This window comes from Ranitomeya variabilis, chromosome 6, assembly GCF_051348905.1.
Source record: "Ranitomeya variabilis isolate aRanVar5 chromosome 6, aRanVar5.hap1, whole genome shotgun sequence".
NCBI lineage: Eukaryota > Metazoa > Chordata > Amphibia > Anura > Dendrobatidae > Ranitomeya > Ranitomeya variabilis.
In genome coordinates, this window is record NC_135237.1 from 424,930,304 (window position 1) to 424,955,650 (window position 25,347).

Here is a 25,347-nt window from a genome sequence, read left to right on the forward strand (position 1 = left end):
GCTGTCAATCTTTTTGTTCTATCTGCGATAAGCTGCCACTAGAGAGGTCTGGCAGCGGGTCTCTCATACAGAACACAGCAGTGCTTTGAAGAGTGTTTGGTTGGCAGCCATCTAACCTGTATGGGGCTTCTTGTTGCATTGCTTTTGAACACACTGTATACGGCATTCCCTTTAAATGTAATCTAACGGACAGTAGGAGGGACCACAATTATATTTTTGTGGTAGTAGTGGACTGCTACAGGTTGTCTATATGCTATGTCTGGCCCTCATCTAGCAAGGCAAATCACCAATAGTATTAATGTTATGCTATGTAATTACTTTACAAGTGCTTATAAGCTGTATTTAGAAAATTACGTAAAATTTAAATTAATGTATTGTATATTACGATCAAAATATTGATTAGCATCTATTTGTCATGTAATAATGTTTTTGATGGTTATGAATGCAGCTCCTTATTTTCTGTCGTCTTTTGCAGCTGCGGGAAACATTCCAGCTTTACAGAAGGATAAGGACAATACCAATGTCAATGCTGATGTGCAGAAGCTGCAGCAACAATTACAGGACATCAAAGAGCAGGTAAAGAAATGAAATAAATTCAGCTCGCGTGCAGTTCATCATATTTGTCCTTTCCTGGACAGTCCCTTCTTAACTAAACTGTCCAAAATAATTATAATGAAGAAAATACTTCCGAACTGGCACCATTCCTCTTGGCAGTCACATGACATTGTTGTGTCATGTGACTGCTGCAGTCAAACAGCAGTTCCATTAATATAATTTACTGGATCTGTTTTTTTTGGCAATATACATACCCAGAACACTAGAGATGTTCAGAGACAACTCTAGTAAAGACAGCTATGTTGAAACAGAACAAAAACTGATGTGTAAGGATACAAAACAGAATCCAAAGTTCCCATTTCACTTACCCCTGTTTAAGGGTCAGTTCACACTGGGCGTTTTTGCTGCGTTTTTCTATGCTAATTTTCAGCTGCTTTTTACAGTACAGGCAAAGCCTATAAGATTTCAGAAATCTCATGCACACACATTGCTTTTTTTGGTTTCATCGGGATTTTGTGCTTTGCTGCTTTTTTTGGACATAGAGCATGTCACTTCTTTCAGCGTTTTTGCAGCGTTTTTGGCTTGAATGGGTGTTGAAAATACGATGCAAAAACGCAGGTACCATTATTTGCAGCGTTTTTACTGCAGAAAGTCAATGGACATTAGCTTGGACAAAGAGACAGAAAAACGCACCAAAAAAACACAACAAATCTGCACCAAAAAAACTACAAAAACGCACCTAAATCTGCGTTTTTGCTGCAGCTTCTTTCCTGCCTAGAAGATCACTCTTTATGAAACTGCCTTGTTATCTTCAGCATTATCTCTAAGTCACTAGAGGGTGAAGTTACAGTGTTAAAATAACAGCTATACTGAACTAGTGGAAGCTAGGTAGGCAGGATGTCATTGCTGACAATGGTAGTTTATAGCCTCCTATTAGGCTGAGTTCTAACGCCTTTGTATTGAATTTTCAGTCCTCCTGTTTTTGCTAGGGAGAATTAAAAACAGCCTCTCACCATTTTGTACATGCAAAACTGGCCACATCATGAAAACTAGCTGAAGATCAAAATAAAACATTTATATTTTTATTTTCTCATCTCTGTTGTGGATATGTAAGCCTGTAAAGTTTATATGCTGATTTCTACTATAACCAATGGGGCATTAACAGATTCTCCACTAGGGACGTTTACTTTTTTCCTGCATGATGTTGTCCAATCATAAGCTGACAGTGTTGTGCAGTTCTAAAAAAAAATTAACCCCACAGAAGGTCACAGCCAGCTTTTTGTTTGCGATATAATAAGACTGGTGTATCTAAAAAAAAGAAAAAAAAAGTGGCTCAGATCTCACTGCCAGCACCTACTGTGAGTCAAGTGCAGGGGAAGTAGAACAGAGCTGTGTGTCATTGCATACACCACACTGCATCTATCCCAGACACACTGAGTGATTGATGTATGTAATGACACACAGTTCTCCTTTCTTCTCCAAGCAACACAAATCTCACTTCTGGCACCTACTATGATTCAAAGTTCAGGGCCCCGTATTCACATGTAAAGCGCCATGGAATAAATGGCGCTATAAAAATGTCTAATAATAATACATTACCTGTGATTGCAAATGCAAGGAGGAGAGCAGAGCTGTGTCATTAATACACCACTCTACATTACCTGTGATAGCAAATGCAAGGAGGAGAGCAGAGCTGTGTCATTAATACACCACTCTACATTACCTGTGATAGCAAATGGGCAGCACGGTGGCTTAGTGGTTAGCACTGCAGCCTTGCAGCGCTGGAGTCCTGGGTTCAAATCCTACCTTTGGACAACATCTGCAAAGAGTTTGTATGTTCTCTCCGTGTTTGCGTGGGTTTCCTCCGGGCACTCCGGTTTCCTCCCACATTCCAAAGACATACTGATAGGGAATTTAGATTATGAGCCCCATCGGGGACAGCAATGATAATGTCTGTAAAGCGCTGCGTAATATGTTAGCGCTATATAAAAATAAAGATTATTATTATTACCTGGGATAGCAAATGCAAGGAGGAGAGCACAGCTGTGTGTCTCTGTTAGGCCACGTTCACGAGTTAAGCATTTGATCAGTATTTATAAGCCAAAACCAAGAGAGGGACAATCGGAGGAAAAGTAAAATAGAAACACGCACACCACTTCTGCCCACTCCTGGTTTTGACTTACAAATATTGATATCTGTCATGGCCATATATGAAGAGCAGAGTATGTACTAATACACAGCTCTCCTTCCCCTGCACTTCTAATCCCAGTAGGTGCTGGCAGTGAGGTCTGTGCGACTTGGGTAGCCACATCAGTCTTAAATATCACTGAGAAAGCAGGTTCTGTCATTCACTGGAGGAGCTTTCTTTTTTTTCTTTTTTTACCCTGTATGATGCTGCCTTCTTAAGGTTGAGCAACATCATACAGTGGTAAAAGTAACCTCCTCCAGAGAAAAATCGCTGTTAACGCCCCTGTGGGAAAAGAGCGTATTGACTTGTAAACTTTACAACATCTCCACGATGGCGATGAGAAATAGCAAATAAAAACAATGTTTTATTCAGATTTTCAGCCACTTTATCATGTTGTGGGCTGTTTAGCATGTAATAAAATGGGTTAACGATCCTCTTTAAATCCTTTAGCACCATTATCCTCCAGTCATTGTAGCAGACAATCTGTATTATTAGCCCCCAGCCATAGTATCTGCTGTAAAGCACACGATCTGTATTATTAGCCCCCAGCCATAGTATCTGCTGTAAAGCACACACCATCTGTATTATTAGCCCCCAGCCATAGTATCTGCTGTAAAGCACACACCATCTGTATTATTAGCCCCAGCCATAGTATCTGCTGTAAAGCACACACCATCTGTATTAGCCCCCAGACATAGTATCTGCTGTAAAGCACACACCATCTGTATTATTAGCCCCCAGACACAGTATCTGCTGTAAAGCACACACAGTCTGTATTATTAGCCCCCAGACACAGTATCTGCTGTAAAGCACACACCATCTGTATTATTAGCCCCAGCCATAGTATCTGCTGTAAAGCACACCATCTGTATTATTAGCCCCAGCCATAGTATCTGCTGTAAAGCACACACCATCTGTATTATTAGCCCCAGCCATAGTATCTGCTGTAAAGCACACACAATCTGTATTATTAGCCCCAAACATAGTATCTACTGTAAAGCACACACCATCTGTATTATTAGCCCCCAGACATAGTATCTGCTGTAAAGCACACACCATCTGTATTATTAGCCCCAGCCATAGTATCTGCTGTAAAGCTCACACCATCTGTATTATTAGCCCCAGACATAGTATCTGCTGTAAAGCACACACCATCTGTATTATTAGCTCCCAGACATAGTATCTGCTGTAAAGCACACACCATCTGTATTATTAGCCCCAGCCATAGTATCTGCTGTAAAGCACACACCATCTGTATTATTAGCCCCAGCCATAGTATCTGCTGTAAAGCACACACCATCTGTATTATTAGCCCCAGCCATAGTATCTGCTGTAAAGCACACACTATCTGTATTATTAGCCCCAGATATAGTATCTGCTGTAAAGCACACACCATCTGTATTATTAGCCCCAGACATAGTATCTGCTGTAAAGCACACACCATCTGTATTATTAGCCCCGACATAGTATCTGCTGTAAAGCACACGATCTGTATTATTAGCCCCAGACATAGTATCTGCTGTAAAGCACACACAATCTGTATTATTAGCCCCAGACATAGTATCTGCTGTAAAGCACACACCATCTGTATTATTAGCCCCAGACATAGTATCTGCTGTAAAGCACACACCATCTGTATTATTAGCCCCAGCCATAGTATCTGCTGTAAAGCACACACCATCTGTATTATTAGCCCCAGCCATAGTATCTGCTGTAAAGCACACACCTGTTGTGAATTCTGCTTTTGGGCTCCTTCCGGTGGTTGTAGGTGGTAATGCAGTTGCCCCTGAGTTGCAGTCCTGGTCAGGTGTATCTGCTGATTGCAGTTCTGACTGGGGTATTTAGGCGTGCAGGATTGATTAGTCCTTGCCAGTTGTCCATGGTTGTTGGGAGGTTTTGGTCCTGGTTTGGTTCCTTCTGCCTTCTGCCAAATCAGCAAAGATAAGTGTCTGGTTTTGTTTCTTTGGCACACATGCTGTGTGCTTAATATTGCTGTGCTATTCAGTGTTTTTTTGTCCAGCTTAGATTGTGTCAGTATTTTCTCAGTCTTGTTGGATTCTCTGGAGTGGCAGATATACATTCCATGTCTTTAGTTAGATATTGGAACTTTTTGTATTATCTGCTGTGGATATTTTTGGAAGGGTTTTAATACTGACCGCTTAGTATTCTGTCCTATCTTTCCCTATTTAGCTAGAGTGGCCTCTTTTGCTGAATCCTGTTTTCTGCCTGTGTGTGTCTTTCCTCTCCTACTCACAGTCAATATTCGTGGGGGGCTGCCTATCCTTTGGGGTTCTGCTCTGAGGCAAGGTAGTATTCCTATTTCTATCTATAGGGGTATTTAGTCCTCCGGCTGTGTCGAGGTGTCTAGGGTTTGTTAGGCACACCCCACGGCTACTTCTAGTTGCGGTGTTAGTTCAGGTTTTGCGGTCAGTACAGTTTCCACCTTCTCCAGAGAAAGTTCATGCGGCTCCAAAGTCACCGGATCATAACACACACCATCTGTATTATTAGCCCCCAGACATAGTATCTGCTGTAAAGCACACACCATCTGTATTATTAGTCCCCAGACATAGTATCTGCTGTAAAGCACACACCATCTGTATTATTAGCCCCAGCCATAGTATCTGCTGTAAAGCACACGATCTGTATTATTAACCCCCAGTCATTGTATCTGCTGTAAAGCACACACGATCTGTATTATTAGCCCCAGCCATAGTATCTGCTGTAAAGCACACACCATCTGTATTATTAGCCCCAGCCATAGTATCTGCTGTAAAGCACACACCATCTGTATTATTAGCCCCCAGCCATAGTATCTACTGTAAAGCACACAGTCTGTATTATTAGCCCCAGCCATAGTATCTGCTGTAAAGCACACACCATCTGTATTATTAGCCCCAGCCATAGTATCTGCTGTAAAGCACACACCATCTGTATTATTAGCCCCCAGACACAGTATCTGCTGTAAAGCACACACCATCTGTATTATTAGCCCCCAGCCATAGTATCTACTGTAAAGCACACAGTCTGTATTATTAGCCCCAGCCACAGTATCTGCTGTAAAGCACACACCATCTGTATTATTAGCCCCAGCCATAGTATCTGCTGTAAAGCACACACCGTCTGTATTATTAGCCCCAGCCATAGTATCTGCTGTAAAGCACACACCATCTGTATTATTAGCCCCAGCCATAGTATCTGCTGTAAAGCACACACCATCTGTATTATTAGCCCCCAGACACAGTATCTGCTGTAAAGCACACACCATCTGTATTATTAGCCCCCAGCCATAGTATCTACTGTAAAGCACACAGTCTGTATTATTAGCCCCAGCCACAGTATCTGCTGTAAAGCACACACCATCTGTATTATTAGCCCCAGCCATAGTATCTGCTGTAAAGCACACACAGTCTGTATTAGCCCCAGCCATAGTATCTGCTGTAAAGCTCACACCATCTGTATTATTAGCCCCAGCCATAGTATCTACTGTAAAGCACACACCATCTGTATTATTAGCCCCAGCCATAGTATCTGCTTTAAAGCACACACCATCTGTATTATTAGCCCCAGCCATAGTATCTACTGTAAAGCACACATGATCTGTATTATTAGCCCCCAGCCATAGTATCTACTGTAAAGCTCACACCATCTGTATTATTAGCCCCAGCCATAGTATCTGCTGTAAAGCACACACCATCTGTATTATTAGCCCCAGACATAGTGTCTGCTGTAAAGCACACACAGTCTGTATTATTAGCCCCAGCCATAGTATCTGCTGTAAAGCACACACCATCTGTATTATTAGCCCCAGCCATAGTATCTGCTGTAAAGCACACACCATCTGTATTATTAGCCCCAGCCATAGTATCTGCTGTAAAGCACACACCATCTGTATTATTAGCCCCCAGACATAGTATCTGCTGTAAAGCACACACCATCTGTATTATTAGCCCCCAGCCATAGTATCTACTGTAAAGCACACCGTCTGTATTATTAGCCCCAGCCATAGTATCTGCTGTAAAGCACACACCATCTGTATTATTAGCCCCAGCCATAGTATCTGCTGTAAAGCTCACACCATCTGTATTATTAGCCCCAGCCATAGTATCTACTGTAAAGCACACACCATCTGTATTATTAGCCCCAGCCATAGTATCTGCTGTAAAGCACACACCATCTGTATTATTAGCCCCCAGCCATAGTATCTGCTGTAAAGCACACACAGTCTGTATTAGCCCCAGCCATAGTATCTGCTGTAAAGCTCACACCATCTGTATTATTAGCCCCAGCCATAGTATCTACTGTAAAGCACACACCATCTGTATTATTAGCCCCAGCCATAGTATCTGCTGTAAAGCACACACCATCTGTATTATTAGCCCCAGCCATAGTATCTACTGTAAAGCACACATGATCTGTATTATTAGCCCCCAGCCATAGTATCTACTGTAAAGCTCACACCATCTGTATTATTAGCCCCAGCCATAGTATCTGCTGTAAAGCACACACCATCTGTATTATTAGCCCCAGACATAGTGTCTGCTGTAAAGCACACACAGTCTGTATTATTAGCCCCAGCCATAGTATCTGCTGTAAAGCACACACCATCTGTATTATTAGCCCCAGCCATAGTATCTGCTGTAAAGCACACACCATCTGTATTATTAGCCCCAGCCATAGTATCTGCTGTAAAGCACACACCATCTGTATTATTAGCCCCCAGACATAGTATCTGCTGTAAAGCACACACCATCTGTATTATTAGCCCCCAGCCATAGTATCTACTGTAAAGCACACCGTCTGTATTATTAGCCCCAGCCATAGTATCTGCTGTAAAGCACACACCATCTGTATTATTAGCCCCAGCCATAGTATCTGCTGTAAAGCTCACACCATCTGTATTATTAGCCCCAGCCATAGTATCTACTGTAAAGCACACACCATCTGTATTATTAGCCCCAGCCATAGTATCTGCTGTAAAGCACACACCATCTGTATTATTAGCCCCCAGCCATAGTATCTACTGTAAAGCACACCGTCTGTATTATTAGCCCCAGCCATAGTATCTGCTGTAAAGCTCACACCATCTGTATTATTAGCCCCAGCCATAGTATCTACTGTAAAGCACACACCATCTGTATTATTAGCCCCAGCCATAGTATCTGCTGTAAAGCTCACACCATCTGTATTATTAGCCCCAGCCATAGTATCTACTGTAAAGCACACACCATCTGTATTATTAGCCCCAGCCATAGTATCTGCTGTAAAGCACACACCATCTGTATTATTAGCCCCAGCCATAGTATCTACTGTAAAGCACACATGATCTGTATTATTAGCCCCCAGCCATAGTATCTACTGTAAAGCTCACACCATCTGTATTATTAGCCCCAGCCATAGTATCTGCTGTAAAGCACACACCATCTGTATTATTAGCCCCAGACATAGTGTCCGCTGTAAAGCTCACACCATCTGTATTATTAGCCCCAGCCATAGTATCTACTGTAAAGCACACACCATCTGTATTATTAGCCCCAGACATAGTGTCCGCTGTAAAGCTCACACCATCTGTATTATTAGCCCCAGCCATAGTATCTACTGTAAAGCTCACACCATCTGTATTATTAGCCCCAGACATAGTGTCCGCTGTAAAGCACACACCATCTGTATTATTAGCCCCCAGCCATAGTATCTACTGTAAAGCACACACCATCTGTATTATTAGCCCCAGACATAGTATCTACTGTAAAGCACACACCATCTGTATTATTAGCCCCAGCCATAGTATCTGCTGTAAAGCACACACCATCTGTATTATTAGCCCCAGCCATAGTATCTACTGTAAAGCACACATGATCTGTATTATTAGCCCCCAGCCATAGTATCTACTGTAAAGCTCACACCATCTGTATTATTAGCCCCAGCCATAGTATCTGCTGTAAAGCACACACCATCTGTATTATTAGCCCCAGACATAGTGTCTGCTGTAAAGCACACACAGTCTGTATTATTAGCCCCCAGACATAGTATCTGCTGTAAAGCACACACCATCTGTATTATTAGCCCCAGCCATAGTATCTGCTGTAAAGCACACCATCTGTATTATTAGCCCCAGCCATAGTATCTGCTGTAAAGCACACGATCTGTATTATTAGCCCCAGCCATAGTATCTGCTGTAAAGCACACACAATCTGTATTATTAGCCCCAGCCATAGTATCTACTGTAAAGCACACACCATCTGTATTATTAGCCCCAGCCATAGTATCTGCTGTAAAGCACACACCATCTGTATTATTAGCCCCAGCCATAGTATCTACTATAAAGCACACACCATCTGTATTATTAGCCCCAGCCATAGTATCTACTGTAAAGCACACATGATCTGTATTATTAGCCCCCAGCCATAGTATCTGCTGTAAAGCACACGATCTGTATTATTAGCCCCAGCCATAGTATCTGCTGTAAAGCACACACAATCTGTATTATTAGCCCCAGCCATAGTATCTACTGTAAAGCACACACCATCTGTATTATTAGCCCCAGCCATAGTATCTGCTGTAAAGCACACACCATCTGTATTATTAGCCCCAGCCATAGTATCTACTGTAAAGCACACACCATCTGTATTATTAGCCCCAGCCATAGTATCTGCTGTAAAGCACACACCATCTGTATTATTAGCCCCAGCCATAGTATCTACTGTAAAGCACACATGATCTGTATTATTAGCCCCCAGCCATAGTATCTACTGTAAAGCTCACACCATCTGTATTATTAGCCCCAGCCATAGTATCTGCTGTAAAGCACACACCATCTGTATTATTAGCCCCCAGACATAGTATCTGCTGTAAAGCACACACCATCTGTATTATTAGCCCCAGCCACAGTATCTGCTGTAAAGCACACACGATCTGTATTATTAGCCCCCAGCCATAGTATCTACTGTAAAGCTCACACCATCTGTATTATTAGCCCCAGCCATAGTATCTGCTGTAAAGCACACACCATCTGTATTATTAGCCCCAGACATAGTATCTGCTGTAAAGCACACACCATCTGTATTATTAGCCCCAGCCACAGTATCTGCTGTAAAGCACACACCATCTGTATTATTAGCCCCCAGCCATAGTATCTGCTGTAAAGCACACACCATCTGTATTATTAGCCCCAGCCATAGTATCTACTGTAAAGCACACACAGTCTGTATTATTAGCCCCCAGACACAGTATCTGCTGTAAAGCACACACCATCTGTATTATTAGCCCCCAGACATAGTATCTGCTGTAAAGCACACACCATCTGTATTATTAGCCCCAGCCATAGTATCTGCTGTAAAGCACACACCATCTGTATTATTAGCCCCAGCCACAGTATCTGCTGTAAAGCACACACGATCTGTATTATTAGCCCCCAGCCATAGTATCTACTGTAAAGCTCACACCATCTGTATTATTAGCCCCAGCCATAGTATCTGCTGTAAAGCACACACCATCTGTATTATTAGCCCCAGACATAGTATCTGCTGTAAAGCACACACCATCTGTATTATTAGCCCCAGCCATAGTATCTGCTGTAAAGCACACACCATCTGTATTATTAGCCCCCAGACATAGTATCTGCTGTAAAGCACACACCATCTGTATTATTAGCCCCAGCCATAGTATCTGCTGTAAAGCACACACCATCTGTATTATTAGCCCCAGCCACAGTATCTGCTGTAAAGCACACACCATCTGTATTATTAGCCCCCAGCCATAGTATCTGCTGTAAAGCACACACCATCTGTATTATTAGCCCCAGCCATAGTATCTACTGTAAAGCACACACAGTCTGTATTATTAGCCCCCAGACACAGTATCTGCTGTAAAGCACACACCATCTGTATTATTAGCCCCAGCCATAGTATCTGCTGTAAAGCACACACCATCTGTATTATTAGCCCCAGCCATAGTATCTGCTGTAAAGCACACACCATCTGTATTATTAGCCCCAGCCATAGTATCTGCTGTAAAGCTCACACCATCTGTATTATTAGCCCCAGCCATAGTATCTGCTGTAAAGCACACACCATCTGTATTATTAGCCCCAGCCATAGTATCTGCTGTAAAGCACACACCATCTGTATTATTAGCCCCAGCCATAGTATCTGCTGTAAAGCACACACCATCTGTATTATTAGCCCCAGCCATAGTATCTGCTGTAAAGCTCACACCATCTGTATTATTAGCCCCAGCCATAGTATCTGCTGTAAAGCACGCACCATCTGTATTATTAGCCCCAGCCATAGTATCTGCTGTAAAGCACACACCATCTGTATTATTAGCCCCAGCCAAAGTATCTGCTGTAAAGCACGCACCATCTGTATTATTAGCCCCAGCCATAGTATCTGCTGTAAAGCACACACAAAATCTGTATTATTAGCCCCAGCCATAGTATCTGCTGTAAAGCACGCACCATCTGTATTATTAGCCCCAGCCATAGTATCTGCTGTAAAGCACGCACCATCTGTATTATTAGCCCCAGCCATAGTATCTGCTGTAAAGCACACACCATCTGTATTATTAGCCCCAGCCATAGTATCTGCTGTAAAGCTCACACCATCTGTATTATTAGCCCCAGCCATAGTATCTGCTGTAAAGCACACACCATCTGTATTATTAGCCCCCAGACATAGTATCTGCTGTAAAGCACACACCATCTGTATTATTAGCCCCAGCCATAGTATCTGCTGTAAAGCACACACCATCTGTATTATTAGCCCCAGCCATAGCATCTGCTGTAAAGCACACACCATCTGTATTATTAGCCCCAGCCATAGTATCTGCTGTAAAGCACACACAATCTGTATTATTAGCCCCAGCCATAGTATCTGCTGTAAAGCACACACCATCTGTATTATTAGCCCCAGCCATAGTATCTGCTGTAAAGCACACACAATCTGTATTATTAGCCCCAGACATAGTGTCTGCTGTAAAGCACACACCATCTGTATTATTAGCCCCAGCCACAGTATCTGCTGTAAAGCACGCACATTCTGCTGAACTGTCCCAAAGACATCTCTTCTTCTGTGTTGTGCGCAATATTGTATATATGTGAAGCATAATCAATTGCCTTTGTACATTTCTGAACCTGGAGTGACCCCAGCATTTATTTCCATTACTACAGACCATGTGTCCTGTCTGCCTGGACCGGCTCAAAAATATGATCTTCATGTGTGGACACGGAACCTGTCAGCTCTGCGGTGATCGGATGAGTGAATGTCCCATTTGTCGGAAGGCCATTGAACGAAGAATCTTATTGTACTAGTCTCACAATTGCTTGTTTTGTAGTCTTTGCTTTCTGTACATATTTTTTTAATGCTCCGGTTTTATTAGTGCAAACTTCATTCTCTGTTTGCTACAAAAGTTGTATGCTTGATCTTGCCACATTATGTTAGTATTTTCTTTGTATTGTGTAGTATCTGCCAAGCACTTGTATTTTTCTGTGCCAGTTAATAATGGAAAGAATCAATAAATCACACTAGTAGAATGTGGTTGATAAATCAGTGGCAGGAGCAATTATACATAATTATACATTATTATTTTGGTTTTTTTTTTAGTTTTTATTTTGGGTCTGTCACTCGTGTGCACAAGTATGTTAGTGGACATTTCTCCACATGTGCCCGAGAACTGAAATGCTTAGTAGTAGGCCTGCTGGTAGTCCTTGGACTGGAGATTGTATTTACTGCATTAGAGCTTTATTTTCTTTAAAAGAAGTAATAGAATTTCTTTTATTCATTTACAGATTCAGTATGTCATGTTAGGAGACAGAATGTCGCAAAGGCAGAACAAAGAAGCTAACTTGATGTCTTTTCTGATACTGAATAATGAATGTAGACCTTACAAGTGCCCAACACTACAATGCCCATTGTTCTTACTACCCTGACCATCCTTACACTACCAGTGTGTCTGCTGGATTCTGATCACTGGACAATTATTATGACCATTTTTGTTTATCTTGCCCACCATTTGTGATTTTTCTTTTTTCATATACATGTTAGAATGGTAAATGATCCTTTAAGGTTTCCATAATCAGGAAGACAAGAAAGTTATACCAAGGAGATGTCCCTCCACGACTTGTTTATATATTTTTTTATATATGTATTTCATGTTTATTCCTTCAGTCGCTCTCAGGATTTTAAAAGGCGATGTCATCCTTATGCAAAGAGCCAAGCATATCTCTAGTGGTGCCGCATATTTTTGTCTCTGAGCATTCGCTTTGCTACATACTGGTCATCACAAGAAATCACTGGACTGTCGAATGTCTTTGAAATCTGGAAATCCTTTTAAAAATGAACATTTTTTTGTATGTATTGTATGTTCGTGCACGTTCATCTGTTTTTAGTGGTTGAGAGACCTTCCTTGATGTGGGAAAGGAAGCCTTACTAAATCACTTGTTTTTAATAATTTGGTTGAAAAGAAAACTTAATATTTCAGTAACATTCTAGGTGTATACCTGGGCAAGCATCTGGATGGGCCTACAATTGTGTATGTCAAGGCATCATGAAGCTAGCACCGTGCTGCTCTTGTTACTAATTTAGAGTGATCTTCGCTAGAATTTGAGACATTTCACCCCCTACATATTTAAAGATGTTAAAGTAATTTGTTTATAAAATTATCACCTGCACATACCGGTCCATAAAATTATCACACTCCAAAGATTGCACACTTTACTAAAAGCAATGCAAATGAAAAAAAAATGGCAGTCCACTGCTTATAAAGAGGCTTGGCAATCCTGTAGAAGTCTGGCAAGGAAGTATGAGTCTTTTGTAGTTGGTGACCTCTGCTCACAACTACAGAGAAGAAGCATCATTAGCCCCTACCTTATTTCCTATAACTTATTACCCTCATGGACTGAATCAGGTCTCAAGGGTTTGGTTTTTTCTTTCTTCCCACCTCTGGCCACTATAGAAAGCACATTCTGACACTTAGGCCTCACTATTTGCTGAAGTTCATGGCACAGTTACATTTTTGCTCATTTCATCTATGAGTTTATCTACCAAGAAATTGACAGCATTGGGGTGTAATCATTACTGTCAAAACTGATCAGATCAGAACATTCTTTCAATATATACTTGTGTTTCCTAAATGACTCTTTTTGTGAAGTTTCATATCATTAAACCTATGCTTCTTCCCCCACCAAAAAAATTCTACTGAAGTCAACACACAAGTCACCTCACAAAAAAGACCATAAAAATACTTAAAATAATGGGTGGAAATGAAGAATGAATTGCTAAATAAGCATTGGGAATATTGTAAGGTTCTACTTCAGTATTAATAACAGTTTCTATACTTTTCTGCTTTGTGCCTTAAACTTAACAGTATTACCCTCTAAATATGTAAGACTAGTAACACAATGACATTACATTTATTTGGAATTTGTGATGCATAGTTGATAATTTTTTCTTGTTTTTTTTCCTTTAGTTTGGAAATAACAAATCCGATTTGCTAAAGACTTGTCAACTCTCTTGACCTTGCATATATTTGTATACCCCTATAAAATAACAGTTCTGAAGCATTATTTTTTTCACTTCTCATTGTGCAGTTCCTCTGTTATTCCTCCAAGAAATGTATAAATACTTTAAAGGGAATCTGTCAGCAGGTTTTTGCTACCTCATCTGAGAGCAGCCTGATGTAGGCAGAGACCCTGAATCCAATGAAGTTGATGAATCACTTAGTTTACTGGGTACAGCAGTTCGCACACAGTGTTTTTAGATTTAGGAGTGCAGCAGAGCTGAGAAAGCTGCCCCCGCCCACACTAGGCTCTTTGGCCATTGTCTATAGACAGTGAGCTGCTAATCACAGGAGGGGGCGGAGTTGGATGAGAGCCAGCATGCCAGCTAGTCATAGCAATGATAATCACCAGATGATAAAACCTTTGTTGTAAGCAAACAGCACATAGCCTAACATCTGACACGTCGTGGAATTCTGTGTTTTAATCCCTTCCTCATTCTATTTTCAGATTACAAAGTAAAAACCTGCTGACGGATTCCCTTTAAATACATGCCCCTGTGTTACCATTTTAATAACTTTTTAATAGTGTTGCCCTCCAGTCCGATTGGGTCTGCACAGATTGGACAGTGTCGGAGTGTACCCCCATCTGCTATCCTCAAGTTATCCGTTTTATAAATTGCTAGGAAGAATCAATGAGAAACAGCATAACATCGTCTAAGTAAAAAAATGCTCCAGAATTGTTTAAGAAGGAATACAAATATAGCAGTCAGGAGAGCTGCCCTGTCCTCTTTATGTCTGACAGATCGTTTCCATTAATACGGATGATCTATATTTATGCTTCCCTGAATATTCTTTTCAATTAAATAAACACCTACCAAAAAATGTAAAATCATAAAATAATAATCTAAGCTTCAATGTAACCAGAAACATTTCTAATTGAGTAATAGGTGCATCTTATCATTCAAGACTCTGGTTTAATACTGACCAGTCTCTAGGTTTCCATTATTTCCTATCAGAGCACCTTTAAAAGCATTCGCTATTCAGCGCCTCATTTGATTTTCAGATTGCATAGTTTGTAAAAAAAAATGGTTCAACTTTCTAGGAATTAGTTGTTTTATATAGTTTATATCAGATTTGTGTGTATACTTTGCCCATGAAGGTAATAGTTCATAAGCTGTTTTTTTGTTTCACGGTCATCAGTTAATACCACAGCATGTAGGAAAAAAAGAATATGGTCTTCATAATTTTCCTTTGCGATCCATCCATAGCTATGGCTTACAGAGATTATTCCTCAATAACCTACCTGGCCATGTTTCTTAACCACCTGATGACATGGTAGCAAAAGACCACACTTCCCTTTGAAGTCCCCTGGAAAATTCACGTTGCATTTTCAGCAAAGCTTGGTGAGAACTGCCTGTATAGCTGGACACCGAATTTAACATCTGTGGTCGGTAATGATTTTTTTTTATCTGCTTATTGTTCTTTGTCAGATATTCAATGTAGACTGTTAAGTTTATGTATTCTGTGTTTCTGTCAAGACGTGAAAACCTTTTCTACACTACTGGAGAATCTTCATTGCTTGTTGTATTACAGTATGGCTTACGCTTTAATAAACAGTAACATTTTACACCCGGGGAAGGTGTGGCATCGAGTCTGAATGTTCGTGTTGAAATATATGTGTGTGAAAAGTATTTTGTGTCAGAAAAGAGATAATTTACCTCTGGACGGTAAGAAATAAGTTATCAATAATAGAAATTATTTGAAAGCAGAATAAAGTTATATAAATAGTTGATTGTTTTCTGAAGGCAAACAGTAATAATTATAATAATTGTATTTGTATAGCGCCAACAGATTCTGCAGCATTAAACAATTAAGCACGGGATATGTACAGATAAAAATAATACAAAGTAACACAGTTCACCAGATACAGGAGGAGTGAGGGCCCTGCTCGCAAGCTTACAATCTATAAGGAAATAAGGGGTGAATCAATAGGTAATAAATGCTAGTCATGTATGGAAATAGAGTATTTCAAATAAGCTGCATGATCTGGTCATCAGCCAGTGTCTAAGTACGCTTGCCAAGTGCTATTGGCTGCATGGAGGATGTGCAGACAGATGAATAGGAAGGACCAGATTCATATAAAATTTAGAAAAATGGAACAGGGAAGAGTTAAAATAGTCAAGTGAGTTGATGGGCTTGTCTAAAGAGATGCTTTTGGAGCACACTTAAAAATGTGAGGGCTAGGGATTAGTCATATTGTGAGGGGTAGTGCATTCCAGAAAACTGGTGCAGCACAAGACAAGTCTTGGAGACAGAGGTGCATGGTTCGGATTAGTTAGTTAGTCTTACATTAGTTCCAGATTGGAGAGCATGGGCAAGGTGTTAGACAGAGACTAGGGAAGAGATGTAGGGTGGTACAGAACTGTGGAGAGCCTTGTAGGTGAGAGAGATAAGTTTATATTGTATTCTGTAGCGAATGGGAAACCAGTGTATTGACTAGTGTAAGGTGGAGGCATCTGTGCAATGGCTGGACAGAAATATGACCCTGGCTGTCGCATTCAGTATGGATTGGAGAGGAGAAAGTTTGGTTAGAGTGAGATGAATCAGTAGATTATTGCAGTAGTCAAGACGAGAATGAATAAACGCCACTGTAAACCTTTCTTTGCAGTTCCAAAGGTGAGAAAAGGTTGGATTTGGGAGATGTTTTTAATCCCAAATCCAATAACTGTATGTCATTGGTCGGAAAGGGGTTCCCGATCAATGATGTATAGGTACGTCGTGGCAATCGTACATGGAACAGGAGCTGTGCCCACGCGATGTGCACACTGTCACAGTACACATCTGGGATAGCTGTGTTCAGAAGGACCTGATCTATAAAACTGTTACATCGGTTTCATTGTACCGCCAAAAAAAAGGTGTAATGAGACGCTATCAAAAAGTTGAATGCAAATAGAAGTAATATAGCTGAAAATGTGCTCTTGTCCCCAAAACAAGCTGTTCAATCAGCAAAGCAATAAAAAAACCTCTTAACTCTCAGAATAAAGAGATGCAGAAATAATTCTGTTTTCTATAAAAGTTTTTGTGTAAAAGTATATAAATGTATCGCTGTAATCGTACTGAACCAAAGAATAATGCTGCCTTATCATTTTTACCACACGTTGAATGGCATAAAGAAAAGAAGATTTCTGAATTGCTGGTTTTTGTTAATTCTCCCTCACAAAAATCGGAATAGAAAGCGATCAAAAAATGTCATGTGCCCAAAATACCAATAAAAACATCAATTCATCGAGCAAAAAACAAGCCCTCACGTGACTGCAGAAATATAGAAAAATTATAAATCTCAAAATATGGCAATGTAAGAAAATAAAAAAAAGTTTTTAAGTGTGTGACACTAGCCAAACCTAAAAAAATAATAATCTGATATTGCGGTAATCACACTAGCCGGAAGAATAATTGTCTAATCACTTATACCGCTCGGGCTACGGAAAACATAAATAGAGCAAATTCTTGACCTGCTGTTGATTTCATTCTGCCTCCCAAAGATTGCAGTAAAGCTCGGCACACATTTATCCTGTGCAGAGTTTGTCTAAATCTCTGAAATACGTGATTCAAATGGAACCCCCGATGGAAGATTCCCTTTAATGAGGCAGATGGAGACACTGTGGATGCAATTTGGCCTATCATTCAGTGGTGTCCGTCTTTATAGGCAAGCATAAGGCTATGTGCACATGTTACGGGATCGTGTGCGGATGTTTCAAAATCCGCAGGTAAAACGCACTGCGGATTTACCGTGGATTTCCTGTGGATTCTACCTACGGATTCCTATTGAGGAGCAGGTGTAAACCTCTGCGGAATCCGCATAAAGAATTGACATGCTGTGGATAATACGACGCAGCGCTTCCGCGCAGTATTTTCCGCAGCATGTGCACTGCGGATTTCGTTTTCCATACTTTTACATGATACTGTACAATGCATGGAAAACTACGGCCAATCTGCTTCGGATCCGCAGCAAAATCCGCTGCGGATCCGCAGCAAAATCCACAACGTGTGCATATAGCCTAAGAGGCCAGATGGAGTCCAGAGTAACTCTGCTGTCTCATTAGAGTCAATGGATCCCTGGGGGTTTCAACTGAATCATGTCATTAAGAGATTTAGATGGAAACCCCGATCTAATTGCTCAGCATAAAGCACATGATAAATGTGATACAAAATGTTACGTAAAATGTTCCCAATAAAAGTCCCCACTCAGGTCCGTCATCTGTTATCGGAAATATATGGGGCGTCCATATTACTGGTAACACAAAGGCCATGTGTCCTTGCACCCCAAAATTAATCCAGCGAATTCTGCACTTCCAAAGCCCCCCTCCCTTCTGAGCCATAGTGTGCCTAAACTACATTTAGCTTCTACATACTTGGCATTTGTGTAGTGATGAGAGCCCGCATAATTTATGGGTGCATGCCTCCAGAAGCACGAACTGGGCACAATGTATGGGTACAATGTACTGGGCACTACAATGACAGATTTTGCAATTTTCACAACATCCACTGCTGCTTGTTTCTGGAAAATGCTGATGGAGTCAAAATCATCACTACATCTGTAGATAAATTCCCAAAGGGGTATTATTTCCAAAATGGGGTCACTGGAGGGAGCATTCTGCTGGCTGTTAGGGGATCTATATATGGAGTTTGCAAACTATTCTACAACAATTTGTCCTCTATGAGTCAAATAGTGCTGAATCACTCCCAAGGCTCACCATATGGCTCGGCAGTACTGAACAGCCACATATGGAGTACAACTTTGTTCAGCAGACATTGGGTGACAAGTTTTGCCAATTTCTCCATGTGAAAATGTAAAATCTGTGGCTAAAACAAAAATTTTAGTGAAAAAATGTTAATTTTCCATTGACTCAGCCTAATGTTATACAATTGTGAATCGCCTGAGGGTTAAAGATGCTCATCACACCTCTAGATGAATTCCTCAGGAGGTACAGTTTCCAAAATGGGGTCACTTTTTGGGGGTTTCTGCTGTTTTGACATGTCAGGAAGCTCTTCAAATGTGACATGACATCCGCAATGTATTCCAACCAAAATTACACTACATAATTCAGTTGGCGCTCCTTCCCTTTTAAGCCCTTCTGTGTGCTGAAACAGTAGTTTTCCACAACATACTGGGTATCTGTGTACTCGGGAGAAATTGCACAACAAATTGCACAGTACATTTTCTCTTGTTACCCTAATGAAAATGAAAAAATTGGGACTAAACATTTTTGTGGAAAAATGTGATTCTTTATTTTTGCGGCTCAAAGTTCTAAAATTCTGTGAAGCGATCAAGGTCCTCACCACACCTTTTTAGAGAAATTCTTTGTGGGGTGTAGTTTACAAAATGGGGTCACATCGGAGGAGTTTACACTGTTTAGGTACATCAAGGGTTCTTCGAATGTGACATATCCACTATTTATTCCAGCGAATTTTGCGCTTTAAAAGTCAACTCCAAACCCTGCCACCCGACCAAACAGTAGTTTCCACCACATATGAGAGTATCTATGTACTCAGGAGAAATTGTACAATAAATTGTATGGTCCACTTTCTCCTGTTACCTTTTTGAAAATTCTAAATTTGGGGCTAAAGCAATATTTTTGCATTGCTTGTATTCCTTTGAAGACCCTAAAAGCTTAATAACATTCTCAAATGTGTTTTTGAGCACTTTGAGGGGTACAGTTTTTAAAATTGTCATTTTTGGATATTTTCTGTTACAATACCCCCCTCAGTCACTTCAAATGGGAAGTGGCTACTAAAATTTTTTTTTGTTAAATTTGTTGGAATAATTAGAAATTGCCGATCAACTTTTAACCCTTCTAACTTCCTAACGAAAAATAATTGATTCTGATGTTAAGTATACATAACTGTTCTGTGTAGTATAACGTTTGTTTGAAAATTGCTAAAACTGTTTATGAAAATGGCGAAACCCAAATCATGTCAACCAAAATTTACCACTAACTTGAGGTACAACACGTCATGAAAAAACATTCTCCAAATCACAGGGATATTTTTAAGTGTTCCAGAGTAATTACCTTATAAAATAAGACTGGCCCAAATTTACCTTGTCAAAATGAAAACAGTCTTGATGTTGAAGGGATTAAGAGAAGAGAAAACACAGTACTTTGACAATAAATGGCTTCAATCAACCACTAACCATGAGTGGAGTAAAAGTTTTGGTGTTATCATTCATATTCTCTGAAAAAAGGCCAAGAAAGCAAAAATTCTGCCGGGGTATGTAATCTTTTGAGCACATCTGTACTATATCTACCGCATTTCCCTGATCCACCCAGTCAGTGATTTCATCATAGAGGGAAATAGGAAATAATAGGAGAAGCTAGTAAAACCTGCAACAGTTTTTTGCAGCATGCGAGAAAATCTAATGAGTCACTGATGATAAAATCTGACACACTGACCAAACACTGTTGAAAATCTGATCCATAACATTTTCTTTTGTGTACAAGAAAACTCACCAATGTCTGAATGATGCTGCTGATCCATTAGATCTGCAATAAAATCGATGTGTAGCATAAATTGGCATTTGCAGCATGGAAGGAAAAAAACAATTGTCCCACATTTACTCTCCACCTGAGGCATGCCACACAAGCATTTTTGTGATCCATGTATCCATATTAGTTTACAATCCAGAATATGGAGATGATAATCAATTGAGCTATAATGGAGTCCTACATCTTTGTTTCTCTATGGCCGCCATAGAGTGCGTGTATGTTTCTCCACAAGTCAATGACACCTGAAAGTATTGAGTATGTCCATATTCAAATGTTTTTACAATATGAGAAAAAATATATAGATTTAAGGCACTGCAAAATGTTTTGGTGCTATAAAGGTAAGCATCCTTATTAATAAAGCCTGATTTATCATTTGCTGTTTTTTTTGTCTTGTAATTTTTAGCAACAAATTTTCAAAATGGCCCATGTAGGTTCATGAAATTTGTGCAAAATAAGAACTTTTGTGCAAAAAGTTGTGGTGTTGTAAAAAAAAATATAAAGCAAACAGGTGTCCAGATTTTATGAATAGTAAAGTAATTGTGTGTATATATTTGTGGTTACATATGTTGTTCTTACTGGGATTTGAACCTAGGACCCCACCACTGCAAGGACAAGATATAATACGGCAGGGAGGTTGTTCCAAACTAATCACAGATCGTCTTTGAATTTAACCCCTTGGTGTATTAATCATATTAAGGCTATGTGCACACGTGGATTTTGCTGTGGATCCGCAGCAGATTTTGCTGCGGATCCACAGCGGATTTGATGCTGCGGATCTGCAGCTGTTTTCCATGCATTGTACAGTACCATGTAAACGTATGGGAAATGAAATCCGCAGTGCACATGCTGCGGAAAAAAAACGCGCAGAAACGCCACATGTCAATTCTTTGTGCGGATTCCGAAGCGGTTTACACCTGCTCCTCAGTAGGAAACCGCACAAAAAAACGCGGTAAATCCGTGGCAAATCCGCACACCAATCCGCAACGTGTGCACATAGCCTAAAAGCACTTAGGAGATGATTCATCCAGCACTTTTTGCCAGAATTTTGGCATAATACTGACGGAAGTTTTGCAAAATGTTGAGAGTTTTGGCGTTCTTACTAGTGATGAGCGAATATACTCGTTACTCGAGATTTCTCAAGCATGCTCGGGGGTCCTCCCGAGTATTTTTTAGTGCTCGGAGATTTAGTTTTTCTTGCTGCAGCTGAATGATTTACATCTGTTAGCCAGCATAAGTACATGTGGGGATTCCCTAGCAACCAGGCAACCCCCGCATGTACTTATGCTGGCTATCAGATGTAAATCATTCAACTGCGGCAAGAAAAACTAAATCTCCGAACACTAAAAAATACCTGGAGGACCCCCGAGCATGCTCGAGAAATCTCAAGTAACGAGTATATTCGCTCATCACTAGTTCTTAAGCTAGTCCCAGCCTATTGCACCAACTTTGTGAAGTGGATGGCACTTGGATGTGGTCCAGCTAACCACACCTGCTAATTTTAATTATATCTTACGTGCCATAAATTATGACAGAAATGAAAAGCATATATTTCTGGTGATTATGCACGATACTTGAAAAAATGTGTTCAATTCATTAAAGATAAAATACAAAATGTCCAGGGAACAAAAATTGGAAATATTTCACTACTCAATGACTTTTAAAACTTCACGTTAATAAATTAAAAATGAAGTTTAATAATGACAACACTATATGGAAATTATAAAAATAAAGTAGGCTTCCAAATTATTCAGCAACAAAAGGCAATCCTTTGACTGGCAGCAGATGACTCTGACCTGCATAGAAATACATGCCATCACACTCAGATCAGGAGAGCAGATAGCCAGTCCAAGGATTGTGGTGCGATTAGTGTTGAGCGATACTTTCCGATATCGGAAAGTATCGGTATCGGAAAGTATCGGCCGATACCGTCAAAATATCGGATCTAATCCGATACCGATACCCGATCCCAATGCAAGTCAATGGGACGAAAATATCGGAATTAAAATAAACCCTTTATAAACTTGTAGGTTCATTCTACATGAAGGAAAACAACTAAGAATAATGTAGGATGTATTGGGGGACGTGGCGGAGACATTAAAGGCACAGAGGTTTAGCCCAATGTAATAGAATAGCAGGATTTTGGTTTTTTTTATGACGTTCGGCGTTAGAAAGATTTTGACTATGTTATTTTTTTTTTTATTTTGTCAGATATTGATGTTTCACTACTTCCACGCCCTTCACCTTCTTTTTTACTTCTCCCACACTTTCTTCTTCATTATCCTCATCATCAGCTTCTTTGACATCAACTTCTTCACCTTATTCATCTTCTTCTTCATCTTCTACCTATTATTTTTTTTGTTACATACATTGTTCATATTCTTTTTATTTTACTATTATCTTCTTCATATTCAACTTCTTCATCATATTCTTATTTGTGACAGGCATTCCCGTAGTTGTTATCTATAAAAGTTTGAAGATTACACCTTCCGTTCTGCCTGTCACAAAACAGTTACATTTGTCCGCGTTCAGTTTGGCCTGCAGCATCAGGCTTTATCCAGGGGCACCACGAGGAGGAACGGACTCACCCCCATACACTGCTTAGTCTTCTTCTGCTTATAATTTAGATAATATTTTTTGCTCTGATATTTAGTGTTATGCTTAATGTTCTTCTGCTCTTTGTTCTGCAGCCTCTTGTTCTTCTGCTTCTCGGTCTTCCAGGTCGTCGTCGTCTCCAGGGTCGTCGTCTCCGGGGTCGTCGTCATCGGGGTGGTCTTCGGGGTCATCGTCTCCAGGGTCGTCGTCATCACGGTGGTTGTCGTCTCTGGTGTCGTCGTCATCTTAGGGGTGGTCTTCCGGGTCATCGTGTTTAGTCTCTTGAACTTGGAAATGTAGCAGAAGGTACAAGAAGGCTGAGAAAATGCCGAGAACCAGCTGATGGAACTGGAACTCGGATGGCTACCCGAAGGTCCAAGAGCCAATGGAACTACCGAGGACCAGCTGACGTTACTGGAACCCGGTTACTAAGCAGGAGGTACCCGTGCTTGAAAGCACTACCAAGGACCACCTGACGTTGGTGGAACTCGGATACCCAGAGGGAGGCACCTAAGCCAAAGGCTCTGCCCGGAACCAGCTGACGGTACTGGAACCAGGATGGGGAGCAGAAGGTACAAGAGCAAAAGACAGTGCCGAGAACCAGCTGACGGTGCTGGAACCCGGATGGGTAGCCGAAGGTCCAAGAGCCAATGGAACTACCGAGGACCAGCTGACGTTACTGGAACCTGGGTACTAAGCAGGAGGTACCCGTGCCTGAAAGCACTACCAAGGACCACCTGACGTTGGTGGAACTCGGATACCCAGAGGGAGGCACCTAAGCCAAAGGCTCTGCCCGGAACCAGCTGACGGTACTGGAACCAGGATGGGGAGCAGAAGGTACAAGAGCAAGTGTCTGCGTGGCTTTTGCAGGACACGATGCCGGCTGCACAGCAGGGGAACAGCTGGCGGTGCTGAACCCCACTGACACATTGGCTGGTGTTTTTCTCTGTGCAGCTAGCAGTACCGGGCCCCAACTGGCGGTGTTAGAGCCCGGGGTCAGCAGGAGGAGGAGATGGAGCAGAGTGTAGGCCGAAGCCTGCACTGGCGGCAGCTTTGGGTCTGTTGTGCCTGCGTGGCTGTTGCAGGACACGTTGCCGGCTGCACAGCAGGGGAACAGCTGGCGGTGCTGAACCCCACTGACACATTGGCTGGTGTTTGGCTCTGTGCAGCTAGCAGTACCGGGCCCCAACTGGCGGTGTTGGAGCCCGGGCTCTGCAGGGGGAGCAGAGTGTAGGCCGAAGCCTACTTGAACCAATTTCAAAGGTAACCTTTAACCCCCCCTCAGGGGTTACAAAGTAGAAGAGCCACAGCTTATGCAGCAGTAGTGCTGCACAAGTCAAAGGTTGCTCTTTTAATTTTGCTCCTTGCACACGCTGAATGAAACACGTATAACATTTAGCCCTTTATACAGTCAAACTGTGTTGGAGGCGCGAGTTCCCTTTGTAATGAGACGCAGCACAGATGTCAAGAATCCCACCTTGGTGCTGGGTGCAGCCTCCTGAGCGTTGTTATTTGCTGTACAGGAGTCTGCGCTGTCGTGTTATCCCCTGGCCTAGCGCTGTTAGCGCTGCCCATCTTCTGACCTCATTTAATGTCGGCCACTGCAGTTCGCGATGACCATGAATCCCAGCCCCGCGGTATCTTAACATTGTTAAAACACTGCGGGGCTGTGATTCATGGCCTGGCGCAGCACATATGTTCGCCTCTCGCACTCGGGTCCTTACACCCGCTGCAGACTGTGCGGCGTCAGCTGATCCCTTATCGCATGCCACGGCCATGAAGCCGCACAGTCCGAAGAAGGCGGAAGGAGATGAGGGACAGGCGAAGAAATGCACCGTTCATGCCCATCAATCACACCCTCGCAGTCCCAATAAATAAGACACCGAGGGGCGTTGTGTGGGTCAGGGCGGCCGCAGAGGCGCAGGCAGCCAAACAATGATGCCAGAAGACGGGCAGCGCTACCAAGGGGGTTGC

At 41.5% G+C, this 25,347-nt stretch overlaps 1 protein-coding gene across 2 annotated transcripts in view; it reads left to right on the forward strand.

Annotated features, from left to right (window-relative positions):
• Nucleotides 1-15,887, forward strand: part of MIB1 (MIB E3 ubiquitin protein ligase 1) — a 196,266-nt gene extending 180,379 nt beyond the window's left edge. Inside the window, exons 20-22 of one of the 2 annotated variants that reach the window (XM_077270342.1) lie at nt 476-576; nt 11,910-12,043; nt 12,528-15,887. In XM_077270342.1, the coding sequence (XP_077126457.1) occupies nt 476-576; nt 11,910-12,043; nt 12,528-12,546 (254 nt within the window). In that variant the 3' untranslated portion in view covers nt 12,547-15,887. Of the gene's footprint in view, nt 1-475; nt 577-11,909 lie in introns of both variants that reach the window. The other variant, XM_077270343.1, reaches the window with a different exon arrangement.
• Nucleotides 15,888-25,347: the final 9,460 nt, after the last annotated feature.